The sequence below is a fragment of the Tinamus guttatus genome, unplaced genomic scaffold, assembly GCF_059628265.1.
Source record: "Tinamus guttatus ecotype Peru unplaced genomic scaffold, ASM5962826v1 Tinamus_guttatus_pri_ptg000297l, whole genome shotgun sequence".
NCBI classification, from domain to species: domain Eukaryota; kingdom Metazoa; phylum Chordata; class Aves; order Tinamiformes; family Tinamidae; genus Tinamus; species Tinamus guttatus.
In genome coordinates, this window is record NW_028288831.1 from 2,803,685 (window position 1) to 2,827,197 (window position 23,513).

The 23,513-nt window shown below is 46.3% G+C and overlaps 2 protein-coding genes across 2 annotated transcripts in view; one reads left to right on the top strand and one right to left on the bottom strand.

Annotated features, from left to right (window-relative positions):
• Positions 1-790: 790 nt before the first annotated feature.
• On the top strand, positions 791-8,957 carry LOC104573347 (cholesterol 7-desaturase nvd; the record flags this gene model as incomplete). Its single annotated transcript, XM_010220538.2, has 7 exons — positions 791-917; positions 3,700-3,888; positions 6,034-6,212; positions 6,965-7,090; positions 7,416-7,535; positions 8,219-8,395; positions 8,772-8,957. Coding segments are annotated over 7 exons (1,077 nt in total), but the record flags the coding sequence as incomplete, so codon positions are not given.
• Positions 8,958-19,715: 10,758 nt separating this feature from the next.
• ZNF618 (zinc finger protein 618) overlaps positions 19,716-23,513 on the bottom strand; it is a 156,736-nt gene continuing 152,938 nt past the window's right edge. The window contains exons 14-15 of the mRNA XM_088527978.1: positions 22,901-23,002; positions 19,716-21,787 (exon numbers count right to left, since the gene is read on the bottom strand). Coding sequence (XP_088384104.1) covers positions 20,274-21,787; positions 22,901-23,002 — 1,616 coding nt within the window. The 3' untranslated portion in view covers positions 19,716-20,273. The remainder of the gene's footprint in view (positions 21,788-22,900; positions 23,003-23,513) is intronic.

The following is a 23,513-nucleotide window of genomic DNA, read 5'->3' on the forward strand; positions in this document are numbered from 1 at the left end:
GAGGCTGTCATTCACTTGACAGTCACTTGGGAGATTTGTAAGGCTTTCTTTTGCATTAGTCAATGGTCAGCTTTGCATTTTACAATACTGAATAATTTAGCATCGTCTTAATCAGATGATTTAGACATCTAATGGTCTCGCTTGGAAGCTGCTTTATGAATATGCTGAAGACTGAAATAAAGGTTGATTCCTGCTCTCTACTGTAGCTGAACATTTAGGCCTTGTTTCCTACCTTCTAACCAGTTGCTAACACAGAAAAAGACCGTTTTTGTTTGTTTGCTTGCTTGCTTGTTTGTTTTCAGGATTATTTAAGGGCATTCTGCTGCAGACATTATGGGAAGCGCCTTGAAAAATCCACGTGAACAAAATACAAGCGCGTGAGCAAAGTTGTGCCTGGAGCAACTTCAGGAAGCCCGAGCAGAGGGGGAACAACCCCCTCCGCCACCCTCACGACGTGCCCGGGAGCCCCGGGCGGGAGCGGGGCCGGTCCCCGCGCTGCAGCCGCGCGGCGGGGCGGAGCGGGGCGGAGCGGGGCGGGCGGAGCGGCTATAACGGCCTGGTGGCCTGGTGGGCTATAAGGACTCGGGGCGGCGGGGCCGAGCGGGCCATGGGCGGCGGGCGGTTTCGCGGCGCGGCGCTGCTGGCGCTGGCGGCGGGGCTGGCGGCAGGGCCGGGGCGCGGGGCTCTGCCCGCCGCCGAGCTGCTCTTCCTCCTGCTCCTCCTCCTCGTGCTGCTCCTCGCGGCGGGCGCTGCGGCGCCGCGGCGGGGCCCGGGGCTGCGGGGCTGCCCGGGGGTGCCCGGGCCGCGCCGCGCCCGCCGCCCCGGGGCCGTCCCGCCGCCCTATCCCAACGGCTGGTACCGGCTGCTCGACTCCCCGCAGCTGCCCCGCGGCGCCGTCCGCAGCATCGCGCTGCTCGGTGAGTGCCCCCGCATCCCCCGCGCCGGCACCGACGGCAACTTGCACCGGGCTGCTCGCTGGGACGTCCTAGCCCGGCCTGTCTGCCGGGCACTGGTGCTGTCGCCACTCGCGCTCCTTGCCAGGATATCAGGGCATCTCTGCCCGAGCTCCTTGCCGGGTACCAGGGCAGCCCTGCTTGGCACCCCCCTACAAGGCACCTGGGCCCGGGATCCCCGCTGGAGGACCAGAGCATCCCTGCTCCATATGTGTAGGGACACAGGGCACCTGGGCATCCTGACCCGGGCTCCCCCAGGGGCTTCCTGCCCAGGGATTTTCCCTCCAACCAGGGACGTCAGTGCCCAGGTTCCCTGCTGGTCTGCAGAGCGTCTTGTTGCCTGGGCACCTCACTGTCCTGCTCCGCTGATGGTGGGGGCTCAGGCTGCTTCTGGAGGAATGCTGGGCTTGTCCAGGGTCCTGCAGTCCTGGCAATGGGTTTGGGCTTGTGTAAGTGCCTTACACCTCAGCAGGGTTGTTTCTGGGTTAAAAATCCCTCTGGCTCCATGGCGACCCTTCACTACTAAGGAATAGTGTTTCCTGAGTGTGTTTTCAAGAGCCTTCCTCTCTTGTCAAGCTTTTCTCCATATAGTGGTAACTATTTAATATTTGACTAGTTTGCTGAACTAATTTATGGTAAAAATGCAATTTTAATTTAAATTCTATTTGTTTAAAATAACTCTTTTTTCCCCCTATAACCATTACATTTGTCTTTTTTTTCTGACTTTTTAAATAACTGTCATGGTAAATTCCTGGGGGAAGGAAGAAGAGATGTCTGGTGAGAATGGGATACCAAAAAGGTGGTGCTCACAATCTAAGGTGCAGGACAGGAACTGCATGGGATGAATTTCTCAGCTTTAACACCCCTGGAGAAGGGAGGCAAGCACAGAAAAGTGCTCCCCTGCCAGGTGTAGCAGTGGTACAAGCACAGATAGGCTGGCAAGGAAATCTACCTTTACTGAGATGACTCCACCTGCCTGTGCGCCAGGGTTTCTTTTCATGTAAAACGCTGTAGGGCCAAGGGAGGGACGCGGTGTCCTGTCCAGTTGTGCACTGGTATGGAAGGGGAACACAACTGACCTGGAGAACTCAGAAGAACATTTAGATCTGGTCATATGGATGTGGCCACTGAGAGTGGGACTAGGTTTCTTGTTCAGCTAACTGTGCTACCCCGCGGTGGGGATGGAGAGAGACATCCCAGAACTGAACACTGACAAATTCTGGCAGGGCAAAGCTCCAGTGAGCACAAGGACACAGATCCAGCTGTGGCGAAAAGCCAGTCTGAGTGCCAGAGCCGTCCAGTCCAGCCCAGCTGTGACAGCTCCATCCCTCTCCTTTCCTCCCCTGCACAGGGCACTACTTCCTTCTGCTTAACTAGAAAACATCCATTGACTTCTACAAAACTCTCAGTGTTTTGGCTTATAGTCCTTGGCTCCCTCTCTCAGAGGGGTGGCAGTTCCTGCTGAGTTGCAATGCAGATTGCCCCTGCATTCCCAAACAAACCCTGGCACTGGTCAGAGCGTGCCCCTGTCAGCAGACATTACGAAAGCTCCCCCAGATATGCAAGGCCATACTTCCTCCTCCAGATGCCCCTCACCAAATGTGACCACGACATTGAAGCCTCACTTCTCGGGTATGTAGGGGAATGGGCTTCTCTTCGAAAGCAGCTATTGCTTCCCATGGCCGTGCTCTACTCTTTGTGGAGCCTCCTTTAGCAGAGGAACTTTGCAAATCTTTTAAAAAAATGTGTCCAACACTTATTAGGTGTGATATGAACAGGTGAAATGTGCTCCAAGAGTTTGCACACCAGGATTAGGGCCAAGAGGTTTTAGAGATGAGTGGGCAGAATTGTGCTGCCTGCTGCCCGGAGGAAGGAAAAGGCAAAGAATGAAGGAAGGAAGGAAATGAATGAGGAAGGAAATGAAGGAGGAAGGAAAAGGCTTCAGCACAGTTGAGTTTCTGCTCTCAGCAGCTTCCACGGGGAGCAGCTACCCAACTCTGTGAGTGCCAGTGTGCTACAAAACATCTGGCCAGTGTGCTACAAAACATCTGGCATGAAGAGCCCATGGCACGATGGGGCTCTGCAATGGAATGTGTTTGAAGCAAGGGCGATGAATCCATGGCCACCAAATTCGAAGTGTTTGCTGCAGCGTCTGCCACATCCCAACGGGGACCCTCTTTTCAGGCAGCAAATGCCTCCTGCCTCCAATTCACGGGCAAGGAATTCTGTCTGGGAATGCTTCCCCCGAGCCCACACCATCTCTTTCCCATACTATGGGCACTTGCAGGCTATCTCCAGCAGCAGCCTGATGCCATCTCGTGGCTGAATAACGGCTCTGGAAGAATCGTATTTCTGTCTTGCAGCTGCTTTTTCTCCAGAAAACTCCAATGTAAATTTTTAACAGTGTGTTTCTCCCCTCCCTTGGCCCTACAGCGTTTGACATGAAAAGAAACCCTGGTGCACAGGCAGGTGGAGTCATCTCAGTAAAGGTAGATTTCCTTGCCAGCCTATCTGTGCTTGTACCACTGCTACACCTGGCAGGGGAGCACTTTTCTGTGCTTGCCTCCCTTCTCCAGGGGTGTTAAAGCTGAGAAATTCATCCCATGCATCCTCTCCCAGGATGCTTCTGGATATCTTGGCACAGGCAGATGCATGCAAAGCATGCAAAAATGTGCCTTACCCGAGCGCTGCAGGTGGGGATGTTGTCTTCACAGAAGACCCAGTAACCTCGTGTTTCTGCCTCCAGGAGAGCAGCTGGCTGCATTTCGCACCCAGGATGGACGGGCCTACGTGGTGGACGCTTACTGCCCTCACCTTGGTGCTAACCTTGCCATGGGTGGTCGTGTCATGGGCAACTGCATCGAATGCCCATTTCATGGGTGGCGGTTTCGAGGAGAGGACGGGAAATGCACCAGCATCCCATATGCTGAAAAAGGTGAAACTTCCCCAAACCACATCTACATTAATGGCCTGGTGTGTCCTCATCCTCATAAAAAAAGCTACTCTACTAAGGAAATGCAGGGTTTTTAAAGGAACTTGCCCTCCATGCTGTCCCCTGATGTCATGCATTGCCCTAATTCTGCTCGAGTTTTCTGTGTCCTCGTGTAATTATCAGTGCTTTCACATGTTAGATGATAACTGGGACTTTAATCTGCTTAAATAACTAGCCTTTCCAATGTGGTAGTGCTGCATTTAGTGTATTTAGCAAGAAATGTATCATCAAAAGAACATTTTTAACTCTGAAAATTTCACCCTGAGCGGTGAAAACAAAAAACAGCCGAGTGATGGGTCCTGAGGAAATACTGGGTTTCAGAATTTCTTTTGTACTCTGCAGTAATAGCCCATACCATGTCAATACTTGGGAAAACAGTGTCTAAATGGCAATTTTCCCTCCTTTTCAGATTTGAAGAGGTCTGTTAGAATCTAGGCAAGCTCTTCAAATACCCCTATCCCTTGAATGCAGTCTGCATTGTGCAGGGAGAACATCTTACATAAAGTTCATATGTAGCAATTTATCTGCTTTCCATAATCATTTTAAATTGTTTCCATAATCAATTTAAAGCACCAATTTTAATGCAACTGGAATCAGCAAGCAAGTTTAAAACACTTTGAATTTTGCTTTGGCTTGGGTCTCAAATATTTTCTTAAATAAGTTCAGCAATCCCTGAGTGGGATAGCAATGAAAATATCAGTTAGTAGCAGAACTCAGCCTTTCTGTCAAACAAACCGTTTCTCTCAAAGCTGAAGAAACGTTTTTTCTATATGTTACAAAATAAACAATTTATACATCTCACCAAGCAATGATTCCTATTTTTTATTTTGCCAAAAAAAATCCAAATTTTTAATATTTTACTTTTTCCTACCCCTATTCACTGGAATTTGATTCCAAGTATCAAGCAGAGAGTTTTTCATTATGAAATGACAAGGAATATTCCAGTCATAGGCAACTGCTTGCCAAAATGCAGCGTTCCACCTGAACCTGCTTTATTAAAGCATTGTTATCTGCTGTGATTAAGTGTGCAAAGCTGCAGACAGCTGCCCTGCTGCTGCTGCCTCCCAGATGGGTTAGGTTGATTTAAACAGATTAAAAAGCCGTCTGTGTTCACCTGGGTCACTTTGAGAGAGGGCTGTGGTGGAGCACGGGGATGGGTGGCTCTGCTGCCCGGTTGGGTGCCAACCCCCTGCTCTGCACAGCGCTGCCCATGCTCCAGAACCCGGCCTGGGCTCCAACATCCAAGAGCAGCAGAGGCAGCTCCTGGCTGCCAGGAGCCTTCAGCCAGGCTGAAGAGCCACAGGGCACCAGATGTTGGCCAGCAAACGAAACCTTCTTTGGAAGAGGTGACCCCCCACCCTGCCATCATCACCAGATCTTCCATTAGCAAGAGCAGCGATGCTCACTTTCTGCCTTGTCTGGCATTCAGAGATTGGAAAAGAAGCATAAGCTCTCCTGTTATTTCACCTCCCAAGTCATTTTATAATTCTGAGTAATAAGGAAGTGTAAGTCTTTCTGCCCTTGCTTGCAAACCGAAGAAAAGCAATTAAGTATTTCCTTGCAGTAAGAAGCTAAATGTTCTGTCATTCTAGTAAATGTAAATATGAAAATGCATTTAATTGGAAAAGCTGCAGATACAGCAGCTGATGATATTACAACAGAGACTGACTTGAACTCAGGAGTTAAGGACAGCTTTTACTTAAATATACCTGTAACTAAGACTCTAACTTTTAACTTACCAAAGTTTGAGGAGGGTTCTTTGATGTATCATGAGTTTACTTATTTGAATGGTTTTAAGAGCACTAAAAGTAGCCTGAAGAGTAAATAGCCATAGTTTCAGCTTATTCCCTAGAAGATTTATGCAAAATCCTAAATTGAAATAAAATTGATGCAAGCAAATGACCTCCTACAAGTCTCAGGATCATATGCTGAGGCTCAGTATGCTGAAACTCCCCTAGAGAGCCTGTGTCACATTAACATCCCCCATGCAGATGAGCTCCTAGCTGCAGTTCCGGACAAGGTGATGTTTAAGCAACGTCAGCCTGGGAAACACCTTTTAACCAAGCAATGGATTAATTTCTTCCGCAGTGCCAGATTTTGCAAAGGTTCGGACCTGGCCCTCCTGTGAAGTGAATGGGATGCTGCTGATCTGGTACCACTGCGACGGGGTTGGCCCGACATGGGCTGTCCCTGAGCAGCGCGAGATCGCCACGAAGGAGTGGGTGTTTCGTGGGCAAACAGAGCATTTCATCAAAGCCCACATCCAGGTAGGGGAGTTGGCCAGGGCCTGGTCCCTCCATGGGTGACTTGGGTACTGAGAAACCATGTCCTAAGGAAGGTGCCAGAGGGCTCAGTGGTGATTCATGATTTAGGGTAACTTGCACCTCTTGCCTTTTCTTTCTTAAAAGCATCTTCCAAGGTTAAGCAGAGAGGAGTTGGAAGCACCATGTAGACACGGGGCCATGTCTGTGTCTGGTGCTGTCTTGAATAACCCAGTTCAGGCACAACTCTACCAGGTAACCAGTGCTCTTGCCCAGCATCACCAGCCAGTCCCAGCACTGACAGCAGAGTTCAGAGCTAGAATTATGTCGCTGTGATACACAGAGAATGCACCATATGTTCTCCAGACACAGAACTTGTACTTTTTGAATAAAGAACAGATGCCCTGTGTATTTAAATGAATTGGTTAATTTACTTTAACTTATAAATATTTTCAATCAACCAACCAAAAATAAAAAAAGATTCTTAGAGAATTGCAGTCAGAATTCTTTTCAATTGAATAATAGGAGTGGAAGATCATGGTTATTTTGCTGTTAATATTCATAATCATTGTTATATGCTGTCAAATGTGCCATGTAGAGCTACCCTTCTTCAAAATGCCTACCTCTTCCATTGGCTGTCTGTGAAAATGAAGAAGTGTGGAAATGTTTTTTGCTATCTACTTACTAAACCACTATGAAGTAGATGATGCAGGTAGGCAATATCCATCAGAAAACTACAAATTGTTCCCCAATGTCAGGAAATCCCAGAGAATGCAGCTGACGCAGCTCATCTGACTTTTCTCCATGGACCAGCTATTCTGAGTGGAACTGATTTGAGATACACAAGGTCCAAGCTGTGGGATTTTATGAAGCATATCTGGAAGGTAAAAGAATTATTATGACACCCCTACTAGCCTATTATTAGATGCAAGTCTCCCGAGCCAGGTCCCCTTTCTGCTTTAAAGCTTTCCATGAGTCTTGCCTTAGCTCCAGTTGCATCTGCTAGTTTTTAGTACAAGCCTCTTTCTCCTGTCTGTGAGACTTTTAGCCACCCTCTCCCCTCTGCTTGTTGCTATGTCATCTTCATAGCCACCCTCTTCTTTTACCACTGTTTTGGTGCTACCCTCACTTGTGATTGCAAAGGTCACACTGTCTTTGTTTGTCCTCTTGTTTTCTTGGATCTTGGGACTAATTTCTCTATCCCTTCAGGCTGAGTGGCAGCCAGAGCCTGAGCCCAACAAGCACTGTTCCCAGCTGCTGGTTAAACATCATGCCACTGTGTTTGGGAAACACTTCTCCTTGCTGGATTTGACTGTTTCAGCCAGGCAGGTAGGTAACACGGTCCATCAAGCACCTTCTGTAGGTACAAGGGAAAGCACATGGGTCAGTGATCCATAGACATGGGTGCCTGACCTCAACTAGCATTTAATCTTTACTGATAACCTTTAATTACCCATGACTGTGTTTCATATTCATAAAAAAATTCATTGCTGCTCTGACATATCAGGCCTGTGGAGACTGGAAGTTGCAGAACACTTGTGAAGATGCAAGGAAAAATATTCCCTGTGTTTCCTGTTGTATTGCTGGGAAGTTTGGTATCCATAGCAGTTTTGTGGGGCAACCCCAGTGGGTTCCACACTGAATCCTGCCTCTGAAGCTCAGGCAGGATGGCAAGAGCCTCCTGCTAATGCCTTGATCTGGAGGCTTTGCGCTAGGAAAGCTGCCTGTCCTGGATCTCTATCCCAGTTCTAGCTAGAACAGTCAATGGCTGCATAAACAGGATGCACTGGGCAGGAGAGAGATATTCACCCAACGCAATGAAAAGGTTCTAGGAGCAGCTCTTGTTGCTGATGGTGATCTCAACAAAGCAAGAGCTTTTTGAGGCAGATGCTCTGTCCTTCTCTGTAGCCCATTCCCTACCATCTTAAACAGCTCTCGGCTTGTGGGAGTTGCTGTACCAGAGGTCTGGGCCACTAGAGAATATTCCCTAAGGATGTTCTGTCATTCTGCAGGTAGGGCCAGGACTGGTTTTTCTGATCTTTGAGCATGCTTTCCTGGGCCAAGGGATCATCCTGCAGACTGTTACTCCCTTGGAGCCTCTCCTGCAGAATGTTGTCCACAAAATCTACTACCAGAAGAACATGCCAGCCATAATCCCCAAGTTCATCCTGAAAGCAGAGTGCATACAGGTAAGGTTTCTGAAGAAGACCAGCCAAAGATGGGCCTTCGAAGATAGCAGATAGAAGTCCCTGAGGAGGAAGAGCTGCTGTCTATCTGGGCTCAGATATATGCCAAAGTGCTGTGGGATAGATAATTTTAGTGCTCAGTATGATCTTTCAGTTTTGATAGCCCAAAGAATTAAACTGGTCACTAATTTTCACAAGATTTGGCAACTCTAGCCCCTCCAAAATGTCTTTCCAGCTTTAACGTTATCAGTTAAAAATAATATAAACATTTCTATATGGTCATTCGGGAGAAATGATAAAAATAAGCCTCATGTGCAGGTAGTGTGCACAGGTTGGTTCACCTTCCTCACCTTAATGTGACCCTCCTTCTTCACTACAGTTTGAACGCGATGTAACCATCTGGAACAACAAGCAGTATCTCCCTAAGCCCCTTCTTGTAAAAGAAGACAGCACGATCCAAAAGCACAGGCGTTGGTATGCTCAGTTCTACAGTGAGAGAAGCCTGAAGTTCACGGCGCCTGAGGACCTGGACTGGTGAGGCCCGTGCTCCCCTGTGCTGAAGGTGGCCAAAGCCACCAGGTGCCTCCTGCCCATTGGAGCTGGAGGACAGCAGAGTTGTGCAGACTTGAGTGATGCAATGAATTCAGGCACAGGGACGTGAGTCTGAGCCCTGGAGCTCCCCTTCATGCTCAGATCATCAAAGGGTGTTAACACATTTGCTCTTACATCTGCACTGTGATGTGTGAACATAAGGTGAACAGACCTCCCTCTAACATTTCCTTGTCTCTCACTGCTGCCATCCCTTCAAACATTGTATGAAATGCCTTTCACATGGCCTTCTCTTACCATAAGTTTCCCTTCCCAGCAAGGCCGGTTGTTGCTTCTGCACCAGCATCTTGACTGGTGCAGAGTTCAGCTCTGCAGAAGCCGTGGCTGAGGCCTACAGAGCAGTCACTATGACCGTAAGATCTGCCTTCTTCCTTCCTTCTGGCAGCAGTCAGGGCAGCCTGGGATTTAGCTTGTGACCATGTAGGGAACACTTGCCCTTACCATATCCATGGGCTTGCTAGCTCATCCTGAGCTCTGCGTGAATGATTCCTCATGCAACTGCTGCACCTGGCCAGGAAGTAAAGAGACTATCTTGATGATAAAACAAGACCAAAACACTCAGAGAACAGTTCTGCAGGTCATGGATGTGAATAAGATCCTGCTTTGAAACACGATGGATTTAGCACTACCAATTGGCTATAGACATTTTAGTCTATTAGCAAGATCACTGGTATCATCACTTACTGTTGCTGCAATCAAAAATTAAGTTCATATACAAAGACTAGGCTGCAAATCTGGGTAAACTGTTCAAATTAATGACCTTTCCAAATAGGATGGATGCTACTGGTGCTGACAGGGTAGGACCCTTGTGCCTTTCAAATTTTGCACTTTATTGAAGCTTTGCTTTCCTCGCTCACCATTAGCCCACAAAGCAGGAGTCAGGAGTGAGGAATGTGCCACCTTAGCACCCTGGATAACAGTGTGCCAAGCTGCCTCCTGACAGCCATTCTTTGCCTTTCATGCCAGGCTTGTGCACTGTTAGTATTTCACTATTAAAGTCTTTTTCTAAACTGATATCATGCTTGTGGATTGTTGTTTGTCACTGCTTTGTGGCATGAACCTAAGGAAGGATCTGTACATGGATGCATTATGCACGGGATGATATAAAGGTCACACGTGAAGAAGTGTCCTGGGAGGTTTCCTTGCATAGAAGATACGATTGTAGAGCCTCTGCTGTCCTTCAGGAGTCACAGGGAATCTCTAGCAGGAGACACTGGGCAACTCGGACAAGGAGCACTACCTGACCAACAGCTTGAGCCACTGTGTCCTAAAGGCACCAGCCTGAGCAGCCCTGCTCAGCCTCACCAGGGACATCCACACTCCTGCCCAGGGCCCAGGACCCAAGGCAGTCCATCCCAGAGCCATCAATTCCTGTCCCTGGGATGCGGTGCCAGTCTCCACCTCTGCCATGTCCCACCAATCCCAACCCAGATGTGTGGGCCTGTCCTGTCCTTGACTCATCCTCGTCCCCATAGCCCTCCCAGCCTTGGGCTGGCCCTGTCCGCACAGCCCTGCCCAGCCGTCACAAACTGTGGCTGTTGCTGGTTATTCTCACCAGATCTGGTCCTGACCTGGGACTTGACATCTCAGCTTGATCTTAGACCAGCTTCACCAATGCAACCTGCCTGACAGTCTGAAGCGGCCATGATCTCAGGATCTGCCCTGTCCATCACACGGTTGGGTGGTGGGACAAGCCCTGTCCTGTCAGCTGTGTTATCAGCTTGGCTCCTACCCCTTCACGTGCATGTTTGCTGGGCACAAGGCCAGCACAAACTCACACAGGTTCAGAGGCTTGACCTGCACAGCCCCCAGATCTCCATCCCTTGTGCAACACATTGGGCTGGGGTCTCCATTCCTCACTGTGCTCCCACCTGGAAGATCCCAAGATGAACACAAATCCAGGGAAGACAAATTGTAGATGACTAGATTAGAGCTGGTGAATTAAATTAGCTTCACTACATTCATCAGTCCCTCTGAAATTAAAGGAAACTATAGGTTATCTCCAGTAGAAACTGAATCCTGAGTTAACATCTTACATACCGTTTAGTTATCTATTATCTATTATACATACTTGGAATTCTAAACAAATCCTGCCTATAACATTTGGGCATCCAATCTTACTGTTTACTGAAATTACTCATTTACATCAAGTCTACTGCAAAATTGCACCCGTTCTTAATACTATGTTCTGATAGCTTTATTAGTGTGGCTCATCCTCACACTTGACTAACCAAGATAATTCTACCCCTTTGCCACAATTATTTTTGTATGATGTCTTTGGATTCTGTTTTTCCCTACCCTACAAATTCGCTGCTGACTTGCTAGAAATCCCCAAAGGAAATCAGAATAGGTCAAACAAAAGGATACATGAAGGGTGGTGGACAGTGCACCACAGATTCGACAGCAGAGGCTTGCACTCCATCTGCTCTGAACCCTGGTCTATATGCATGTTCCACTCAGGACAACTAGCACGTAGTTAGAGGTGGATCTTGGCGTTCTGGACAAACAGCATGAGCAGGACTCCATGTGCAGTGCCCAACATGGAAGTTCTGGCAACGCCATGGTGTTTATGGGCATGGCGTGTCTTCTTGATGGCTCCCAGGAGGTATTTTCCACACAAAGCCCTTGACAGTGCCAAGCCTCACTCTTGTCTTTGCGATCTTGTGAGACACGTTGCCACAGGTCAAGACGTGCATAGTCTCTAAGCAAAGACTTCTGTGCCCTGTGATATTTTAGCATTACCAACAGCTATTAAAGACCTTGTCTTGCAGAAAGAGGAATGAGCCAACCTAGCGCCTGTCGAGTGCCTGGTTGCTTCTTTCCTCCTAGGGCAAAAGCAAGCTGGCAGATGAACCTGCTGACATGAGGGAGAATCTGCAACTGTGCTGGACAGGAACATGGCACGTGTCACCTAAGATTGTTCTGCCCTGTATCAGCCCACATTGCTTTTGCAGCGTAAATTTGAGCAGGCCTGAGCCTGTCCTGGCAGTGTAAACGCAGATACTGCATTACAACAAGCCGACCACCCACCCATCCAGCTGAGCACAGAGCGCCTTGGTTCTCAAAGCACTTTCTGCTACACAAGGATCTTGGTGGTAGGAGAGAAGCACATTTCTGAACAGGCAGGTAGGCTTGAGACAGAAGATGTTCTAGAAACCGGTCTAGGGAGCGTTGAGTGGCAAAGGGATGCAGGGAGAAGCCCAGCGCTAAGTTTTATGACTGATGAAGTCCATCTAAGTGACTCCTGCTGCTCTGTGGGATTTAGCGATGGGTATTTTGTCTCTTCAGACTGAGATGTTCAGGAGCGAGTGAGGTCCCACACGTGTACTTGGAAAATAGAAAACCCCACACACTTCTTTTTTTTTTCCTAAAGGTTGTTTTATTGTAAAACCATAAATACAACACTGACATGAAAATCCTCAAGCAACGGATGCTTTCTTACAGTTACAGTTTGTCTTCTGCCTTGGCATCAACTCTGAAAAGAATGTTGCAGAAACATGTCTCTAAGATACCTCCAAATAACTGAACTCTGGCCTGGAGCTCTCAGCTAGTTTGGAACCTAAGTGGAATTATTCCTTCTCTCTTGTGGAACATTTCCATTCAGACAGCAACAGACTTGTAAAAACAGCAACATTTAAACACCTTGATTTTTTTTTTTAATAATCCTTTTCATTTGACGTCAGTCTAAGTTTCAAACAGCACTGAATTTATTTAGCTGTAAAAAACAAAACAAAAACAAAACAAAAAATCCTAAAAGGAAAAAAAAAATCAGAAGAACTTGAGTTGGCCTCAAGCGTTCATATATCACAATGAAAATCAGCAACTCAACCCCGTGCAATATTGCTCTCTATTGAGTCATTCGATCCACACCAACAATACATGAGACTTCAAACAGGTTTTGTTTTGTTTATTAACACAGCAAGTGTGACATTAGATAACCTTTTAAATACAGTACATGGTACAGTGCGGGGCCAGCTGCCCGCACATTTCCCCGTTATGAAGACAAAGCCAGCGGTGGCGGTTTATAAAAATATCGTGTTGCTACAAAAGTATAAATTAATGCTACCGGTATTAAGAAATATTAAACACATAAAACTTATAAGGATTAAGAAAAATATTCATTAATACCTGTAGAAAACTCTGGCCTAAAAAAGATATTTTTTGTATATTTTTTGTATATTTTTTTTTGTATTTTTTAAGATGACATGAGATTCTTGCACTCGCAGGTAGAGACACACGCAGGTGCATCTGTGGTATTGCCTAGAACATCTGCATCTACAGAAAGTAAGGAAATGCACAAAAGTTACTGAGGGAGGGGAGGGTGAGGAGGGAAAGGAGAACAGTGTTTTCTTGATGAAACAACAAGAATACAGCTCCCAACCGGAGGTTTCAAAAAAATGAACATATAAAGGAGGAACAGCTTCTCTTTTCAGACTGGCTGCAAAGAAGGATTTCCTGATGGTTTCATTTGTTGGTGTGACACTTTCTAGCTACAGCGTGGACCTGAATCCTCCCAGCCTGGACGATGTGTGTTCCTCCTGGAATTACAGCCTTGGCTAGTCACCTGTCAACAATGTTTCAGTTTATCCATTATAGGTTTTCCTTTTAAATAATTAAAAAATAAATTAAAGTCCCTCAAAGGTTAAAGGGACTTTGGAAAACAGCTCCTAAGACTGTTGCTCTTTCCAGAACACATGCCTCCTTCCTAGAGCAGAAAGGTCTTTCTCCGTAGATAGCAAGGAAAATAAAATAAAATAAAAAATCCCTCCCTTCTCCCCTGCCCCCTACATCCTGGAAAAAAAAAGTACCATCCTATCCACACACATTGTAGAGACCACCACAAGAACCCCCAGAAGACTGAAAACAAGCTTTCAAGGCTAGTGAGGCTGGAGGTGTCTTTTTTAAGGAACTTTGGTTGTAAAAAGCAAGGGTTTGACATGCCTGTACTCGTCGATTCCAATGTAAAATATTCCTATCTTAAGGCTGTGCTGCTCACCCGGGCACCAAGATACGCTGACCGCTGTCAGTGATGCTGGAGTAATGGGAAGAAAGAAAATCCTTTCAGTCAGTGGTTGCTGTTGTGCACGAACGAGCCATTTATGTGACTCATTTCAGAAGCTATTCTAAAAATTCAAACTCAGCTGCCTACAGATCATTAAACCCTAGAGGGTCTACTGGATACACCGTTGTCTAATGTGAGCAAAACTCTTCTGTCAAGTTATAAAACAAAGGACTCTAACAGAAATAGTAAAAACCCAGCTAACCAGCCAAACAAACAAACAAACAAATAAAACAGAAAGCCTCCAAACATTCAATATATAAAATTAAATTTTAGGGCAATACACTCTCATTGGTTTACCATTTCTGGCCTAGCATAAGCAAACTATCCCACAGTATTAAAGAGGCATTCAAACTGGAGCTGTGCTTGTTATACCTCCCTGTATTTTATTATTTACTGGTTTGTTCTGTGACATGCCCATAAGCCCCAGGGAAGATGACTGCCCATGGCACGTGGCCATGTCCCATGCACCATAAAAGGGGAGTTCTTATTGCTATAGGGCGACATCTTCCAAAGTATCTGACCAAGGGCCTTGAGTTCCATCCGATGGTTCTGGGGATCCACAACAGCTCCCAAGGACTCAAGACCATGGCGTAGCGCAGAAAAAGCACAGCAACAACAGCAGCAGCAAAATACTCCATACTCTTCTCCACCCCCAGTTTCCTTCACCTTGGCAGTGCAAGGTTTGACAAGACATTTGCTCTCAGAACTGGTGTCACATCCTCTGCCTCTCCTGCCAGTCAACTAGCTCCTTCCATTAGGAAACCTGATTAAGAAATATATTAAGTGCTGGGAAGGGTTTGGTGGTGATGTTCAACGGGAGGATGCGGAGGATGATGCTCTATGGACCATCCTGGACCTATCAGCTGTAGAGCAGGACTGATCTCAACCACCAGGAAAATTACGTCCTACCTCTACATCCAGTCCCTCTTGGCAAGGCCTAAAGCAGTGTGTTGTGCCTTACAGAGTCTGCTCCAGTTATTTGTACAGCTTTGTTTTAAATGACAGGGCTCAGAAAACACTCCCACGACAGATTATTCTTAGAACAGGTTTCTCCCCAGTGAAAGCTATACCAAAATCTTTTTTTAGAGTCTTTTTGTTCAGTGTCATCCATTTTTTTCCTAAGTATTCCATAGGGAACTTGTTTTCTCCTGTGTGTGTGCTCCTTCTGAATGCTCACAGGAGCTTCTCTCCTCCTCCTTTAGCCAAAGAGATTCAATTAGAGATATGATAATAGAAGGCAGAACTACTGCTCTTTCAGTAACTTTTTGGCTCTCTTTAACTTTCTTTTGATTTATCAGTAACTTGGTGCTTTCTAGAAATGAACATTTCAGTATTCTCTGAGTAGCACAATGTCTCGCTCATCCCATCCCTGTGCAACACTACATCCTGTCCCACCTACTGCAGGATTCAGCATGTGGAAATGGTGCTTCAGATGGGGTAAGGCCACACAGATTCATCTGCCTATGCAAGCACATGTAGCAATTCCTACTCGCACGAAACCTTCCATGTTATTGCAAGTAGTTAAAGAAAACAACCAATCAACCTGAGACATCTCACTGAATACTATAATAATACCCAGACATTACAACTTAGAGCTCAAGCAGTAGTTTCAGAATTGTCTCTGCTCTGTTTTCACCGATTCTTGGGCCTTTGAGCGTAATTGCCAAAAAATCATTTGCAAAATTCACTTAAAGGTCCTCATTCCCTGAGCTGCTTCTGAAAGCGTCCTCCAATCAGCAGCTGAAAACACCCAGCAAGTACAATCCAGTGAAACCAGTGCAGGTGGTTTATGTGGATGCTTATCTCAAAGATACATTGGTTTAACTGGTAATTAACAGACATCTGAGTTAGGCAAAGCTTAAACTCATTGCAGGCTTTCGGAGAAAATTTTCTAGATTGCACTAGCTCATATCAAACCAACCACACCAGTTTTCGTAGAGCAGAAAAAACTTTGACAAAAAAAAAAATTTACTTCTGTCTGAAACCTAGCCGGTTCCAAGACACCAACCAAGCCCATCTTGCAAGCCAGACCACTAGAGATATGAAGAGGAGAAAAGACACAGGGGAAAAAAAGATGGGCTCCACGTTCTTCTCCACTAACCATCTGGCTGCCATATTCCCACAGAAACAACCTTTGATTTTGAAGAATTCTACCTTTGTTTCCTACTTCTTGCGTTTTCTATTATTAACAAGGATCTTCAGACAGGACATGAAAGCCTTTCATTCTGAACAGTCCATTTCTGCTGGTGCTTGCTCCCCACCTGAAGACTGTAACCATTCTCAAGCAAGCGGTGAGGTCAGAAAGAGAAGCCTGCAGGTCAGGTGTGGAGCGAGCAGCAGAAACAAATGAATTCTTGGAGGACAGAGACATTTTACATGTCCCAAACACACTTTTCAAATGTCAAACAGAACAAGTGGAAGGTAAATTCCCAAAACCAATTACCACAGCGAGATCCCTCTTCCAAGGACTTCTCCTCCCAACTAAAAGGAAGAAGAATCTCACGATAACTCTTGCCAGCCTCTCCCCTTTCCTGCTTCCTGTCACAGGATGAGTAGCTCTTCTTACACATGTGCTGCTCTACAGAGAGAACTTCTGCTGAGTCAAATGAAGAGTTTCTGAAATTCAGACCTTGCTACAGTATCTGCACTTCCTGAATGAAAATATGATCCCTGAAAAGGGAAGGAGAAACGAGAGCAAAAATTTTGTACGTGGAGCAAGTACACATGGTCCAGATGTGCTTCTCTCCTTTGAACAGACACTAAGCACGGGGCACTCGTACTTCAGATACATGTCAGCCTGTGATCTGACAGAGTACTAATAAGCACTTTTGAGCAAAATACCCTGTGACTTTAAGTAGTCTCATGAAAAGCTATGCAATTTTCCATTGCCTAGATGGAGAAGTGGCTGGCCAGCCAGCTTTTCTTCTCACTGATTTTCCAGGTTACTCAATTTTAGGATTTTAGGTTTTATTTTGCTTTTTCAGTTGCTAAGTTGAGTTTCTAAGTCTTTGGGAGAATTGTGCCTAACAGATATTGCAATGCATTTGCTTAATCTCCATCTTAGTACTAGCACAACCAGAACCAAAGTTGCCTTGGAGGTGGTAGTAACTTGAATGGGGGAAGAGAGCCAGTCAGACCCTCTCTCTGCTCATCACAGCAAGAAAGCTCCAGATCTGATGCCAAGACCATACGGTAAGCTAGGAAAGAGGCAAATGGCTGGAGTTAAGGGTGGTGGTAGCCTCTGATTCTATGCTTTGGCTGTGAAGCCGAGGTCCAGCCCACTGCTATGTATAACCTGGCATAAATAGTTGCACAAACCACTGCAATCTCACCTCATTCTTAATGCCAGCACTTAAACCTATGCTAGTTCTATCTGCCCACTTCCCCATGCTTTATGCTTTGCAGATATAAACATGATAAGCTCTGGAGCTTTCTTTACAAAGGAATGCAAAGGTGTCCTGCCAGATTGACAAGGAGCTTGTGAGTGGCTCTTTGAGTCTCAGGATAGCCAGGTAAAAAGATGTAACATGCCATTAGGAGAAAGCTATAGATCCTGTGCCCAGATCTGCCCATCTTTTGGGCAGCACAATACATGCTCCAGAGCCTCAAAAGCTATTCTTGCTTTGGACTTCTCCTTCAGTGAAGTTTTCTTGCTGTAGCATTCCTTGTTTCCTACTCAGTGGGACCTACAGCATAGCACAAATGGTTTAAAATCAGTTAAGCTCTTGGCTGCTATTTTTTCTTCCTCTCTGTAGTCTGCGAATTTCTACAAGTTTCTCCTGCACTGCAAGTACCCACAGATGTGTTACCCATGTGTCCAGCTGTGCTTGCCAAGCAGGTAGTGTTTATATGGGAGAAAATAAAATGAGCAAGAAGTGACGGCTCTACAGCAAGCAGGTCTGCGAAAGCCACTACCAGAGAAATCAGACCTACAAGTGCCTCCCCTCGTTGGCAGTTCATCTTTAAGTTCTCTTACTCCTGAAGTTGGCAGCAGGCTGGCGTGACTGTGTCTTTTAGAAGTGGGTTAGGATGTCTACACCCAAAACTTGCATATAGGAGATCGTTGGTTTTGCCCTGATACCATTAACAGGGCTGAGAGGTGCTGCCAACCCAACATGTGGACTCTGGCTAATAGTAGCTCCAGCCTCCCAGGCCAAAAGGGCAAGAGTCACCTGGAGAAGACAGCTGGCTGTGAAGAGCTAATCCTCACTGATCTCTATCTAGGGAAGGTCTCTAGTATGCAAACAGTTCTTGTCTGAAGCTTGAGGATCAAGGTACCTGAACACAAGGCCTGAGATACCGGGTGGGTAGAGCTGCGAGCTGGCTGACCGTGTTTGCCATTTCTCCAGTCCTGAGTCTTAGAGCTTCTACTGCAACCAGAAATGGGCTGGTGGGACCTTGGCTTAATGTCTGTTCAACAGCAGCACTTTGAAGAAGGCCCCCAGTCTCACTACGGCGTTGTCAGCAATCAGAAAACACCCCTGCTCTGTTCAAGGGCAGTGTCCCTGGTCAGGGCTGACCGTGCTGCTGTCCAGTCCATCCTCCTAAACCTCCAGTGCGGCTCTGCTGCCTCTGTGACTGCAACTTCAGAGCAAACTATTGGAAGAAGGAGAGATTACTTCAAAAATAATAATTTGCCTCAATTGGCCTCTGGGATACAAATCCCAGTGATTAAAAAAAATAACAGTTTGGCACCAGAAGTTGGGAATCGTCCAAGAGGCACCAAATCTGAGAGCCTGCAGAAATCCAGTCCTGCAGCCCACTGAACTGTGCCTACAGGCACTGGGCACACCTGAGCGCTGGCCTTGGCTGACAACAGAGTGACTGAGATGTTTTTGCTTTATGATGATCTCTAATTGCATTTGGGGTGAGCCAGTACATGTGAATGTTTAAGGGCCTGTGGCCTTCCTAGCCAGAACGATTCAACAACATAACAAGTAGTGTAATGCACTATAGGTATTAAAAAGACATTCGTGCTACTAGAGGAAACCATTCCAAATAAAATGGGAAAATATTCTTTGCACTCAATTAGGAGCACTTACATTCAAAAGGATCTTTGAGCTGATGCACTTCTCTTAAGCTTCCTTCAAACCCCAAGTTCACAAAACTGATGATCTTTGTTCCCCTGAAAAATCATACACCTTGGTTTGTCCTTGGCCATGTGAAGGCTATTTTGAGTGTGTGTACAGGGAAGGTTTACAAAAATTTTAGGCACAAGGGTTCTCAACAGCAGCTATCAGACCCCAACAAGCTTTCTGATGCCCTGCAGACACCAGCATTGCCACTGCTTGCTTGGTTTTGTTGGTTTCCAGCTTTTCCACATAAGCAACTGCTGTGGTTCCAAAAATATGTTATTTAATCATAAATGAGCTGCTCTGTGAACAAGCTTGAGAACCCCTGTTGTGCAGAATTCACAGACAAGCTAATTTACACTGGGAATTTAGAAAAGAAATTATGTTAAAAAAATTCCAAGAAATGTTAACAGATGTTTTCTGCCATGAATCATTTCTCGTAATTTTAAATCAAGCTTGTAATCACTAGAGCTAACATGTTAAACTCAAAACTGGGAGTGGAGACAGAAGAGTAACTTTTGTTGTCTGGGAAATCCTTAAATGAAAAAGTTAAAATTAAAATAAAATAAAATAAATCCTTGAAGTCTCCCTTCCTGATTTCTAAAGATACTGGTGTTCGTAAAACACAGCTGCCCTGACAACATGCACCGTATGTCAAGAAGGCTGAAGACAAATGCCCTCAAGGTGTACAGTTATTCAAAGGAGCAAAGTCCAGTGCAGAACTGGTCTGTTCAATGTAGTCTGATTATCCATGGCAAGATGGCCCAGGGAACAAGAGGAAAAAGGTGGGGTGGAGGAGAAACAAAAGAAACTTCAAGTCACTTTAGATCTCAGCTGCCTGAAGACTTTAGAACATCAGCCTCCCACTGGTCTGCCCACTTGAAAACATTAGAAAGTCTGTCAAGTCCACACACTATCTATGGAAAGGAGCACGTTCCTGGCAGAGGGCTGTCTCTCTCACGTGCTCAGCTTTCCTTTCAAACTTAATTTTATATATATTTATATTTTTTTTATATATATAAAAAAGCACTTGGTTTCCAGGGGCATTCATAATGAGGTCCACAGTGTTTAGAACTTAAAATTCTTTTTCTTTGTTTGGAACAGTGTTTTAAAGTTTTGTTTTAATTAAAAGTGAGTCTTAAAGCATGTTGGACTTCAAAAACATGAGTTTGTTCATGTCTTCTGGACTGAGTAGCCGTCTCCTTTTGATTAAGAGAGCCTGCTCACACATATTTACACATTCACTTCTGGCACCAACAGCAGGCACTGCTAAGAGCCAAAAGGCTAGCTTGGCTAGTTTTGTATGCTTTTGGGTAACACACGACCAGTACTGAAACAGGTCAGGGGTGGTCTGGAAGAGAGGTTCTTGTAAATAATCATAGACTTCATTTTTCCCAAACCAATCTTCTTCCTGAGCTGCTGTGGTTTCCCCTGCTGCCCGCGCTTTCTTGGTTGATGGTTCAAATTCTGTTTCTTCTGCCCAGGACTCTTTCACCTCATTGATCAACTCACAGACCTTGCCAATTATCTCTTCATGCTGGTATGGCGGGACGGGCCGCAGCTTCTGCTGGGGGTCTAAGATCATGGCTACCTTGTGTGCCGAATGGACTTTGAAGTTCTCCTTCAGCGCTTCCAAGAAGAGGTGGCAGAGTTTGCTGACTACGCCAGCGTCATTGGCTTTGGAAGTGAACAGTTTCTCCAGTTTGACGTAGGTGGGCAGTACGAGCTGCAAGGTGGGCCGGCTCTCGTTGCTCAATTCAATCACCGCCTGCTTCACCGGAGCCAAAATGGCTGCAAGGTTGCTGAGCAGATGCTTGTTCAGGTTTTGGATGAGGTTCATCTTCTTGGCCCTGCTGTAAAACTCACAGATCTGCTCATAGCGCTCATGGACGAGCAGGAGGGAGTCGGTCACTGAGTTCCAGCAGGGAGGGGGCGAGGTCTCTTCCAGGGAGCCAAAGGTCTCCTTTGAGAGGCCTGTGGATCCTGCCAAATCTTCACAGACATTCAGGAGCTCGATTACTTCGTGCATATTGCGAGCCTGTAGTGTTCGCTTATTCAGCACACTCTGCACTACTGAGTTCAAGGCACAGGCCGAACACCGCAAGCACATGCCTGCCTTGGAGAACGCAGAGGAATTGACTTTGCAGTCTGTGACGTACACCGTCCTGATCTCTGACATCACAAACTCTGAGAGCACGTTCTGCACCCAATGGTGGATAAAATCACCGTTATCTCGAATATCTACACCTTTAATTCCCAGGACGTAGCTCTTGATGTGGTTGCCTTCCACCTGATAAGCTGTCAAGATGTAGCAAGAATCAGGACCGATGCTCTGAGAGTGGCAAGTGACACCTATGCCAAGGCACGCGTTGCTGCCCAGGGCGCAGGTGACTTTGACTTTCACTTGGTTGTACATCCGAGGCAAATGCTTCAGAGCCAGCGTGTTGAAATTGCCCAGGATTTCGGTGACTGAGAAGGCACCATAGCGAGCTCCGCTGTCCACCAGGGTCTGTGCTAGCTTGATGAATTCCTTCCCGCTCACCACACTCAGAGCCCCCAGGTCAGTGCACATCACCCTCAGGAGCCTCTCGGCAATGTTCTGCCGCTCCTTCTCTGGGATCGCGCTGTTGCCTACCGAACCACTCGCGGATGCTGCAGGGAGATATAAGGAGGGAGAGAAAGCACCAGATGAGAATTGCTCCTCTGCAACAGGAGCCGGGGGGAAGTCACACAACAATTCTGACAGAGACCTCAGGAGGTCCAGTGGCCTATACCACCCAGCAGGTATAACATGCCCAGATGATGAAAGAGGCAATTCCAACCTGGATTTCTTTCTTAAAGTGTTTCTGGATGGAGGCACTTCCAGGGACAGGTTTTGTCCTTGCTTAGAGGACAAGGAGCTTATTTGCATGCTTCCCCTGACAGGGGAACTGAAACTGAGCTCACATCTATTCAGAATTCAGCGCCGCACCAGCAGCATCTTTGTGTTGTTCATTTAGGAACTGCCTAGGTAAGCTTGAACCATGCGAGCTGTTTGCAAATCATGTCTACTGTAATCACAGCTCTACTCATATAGTTAGCCCAGCTGGAAGGCTGAGCTTCCTCCTGCTATTTGTAAGTTAGGCCTTGGTTTTGAGTCAGTTCTTTTTGGAGGAGTTGCTTCCTCCACCACCTTAAATGTGTTGAAGCACTACTTCCGAATTCTTCCTCTGTCAACCAGTGATTTATCTTTTTATCACTGACACTGATATCACTGATTCACTTTTTATCACTGATTCTGAGCTAAATGAATGTCACTTTTGGCCATATAAAACACCGTGTTTTCTTATCACCCTTCTCCCCAGCTGCTTAGCTCCAGAGCTTACAAACTGCCTTTGCTTGGGGCTGTATTTTCGTATTATCTGTGTTGAAATTAAGTTCAGAGGAGAAGTTGGGGATAAATCCACACATGTCTGCCTGCCACATGAAGCAACAGGTTATGCCTATACCACACAGTGCCAAACGGAGTCATTTCTTAACTCCAGGCTGATCTTTAATCAGATCTGGCTGGGAACCCCTGGCTTTAACCAGGGGTTCCCAGCACTTGTGTAAGGGGTATAGGTGTTCTGCTTTGCAGGGTACCATATGAACTACACATGAAATCAAGCACCGTCAGGTGAAGACACTGTACCATGCCCGAGTCACTGCTGCAACCATTTCTGGAAGAATCACTGCCTCAAAGCTGAGGGGTAAGCCCAGGACAGAAGAGCAAACAGCACTACGTACTATTGTTGGCATTGTTTCTTTGGAGCTGTGGTTTCCACTTTTCTTCAACAACAGCTAGAGGTGATCTGGGCTGGCTAGAGGCGATATTGTTTTCATTGTCAGCTGTGGGACAAGAGACACGGATGTGTTAGAAGCACAAGATACTAATGCTTAAAGTACAAAGAAGGGGAAATAGTATCTATCAGCTTAGCATTTACACCTGTGTTTCTCTTCGTGACATCAATCTACTATGCTCTCTTAAGTTGTGAAGTGGTTTTCAGTGAGATAACACAACCCAGTTAGAACCTTGAAAACCCCATCACCTCCCAAACCACAGCTGAACTGACACAGGGTTTTTTGGCATCAGCACAGCTTGAGAAACATCTCTCAGGCAACTGGAGCTGCACACTAGGAGGAATAAATCATGATGTTGCTTCTGCAGCCTGTCTTGTGCCATTTGCTTGTTTTGGAAATGAAAGCAAATGTAACACATTCATCCTTCTTTCTTTGCCCTACTGACTCTCTGCCCTGTGGCTGACTTCTCTTTTCTTTACTGCAACTACTTCAGTTTCCACACCAAATTGAGCCCCTTCAGAAACTTCCCACTCTAGCGAGAGGTCCATTCTCCTCTCAG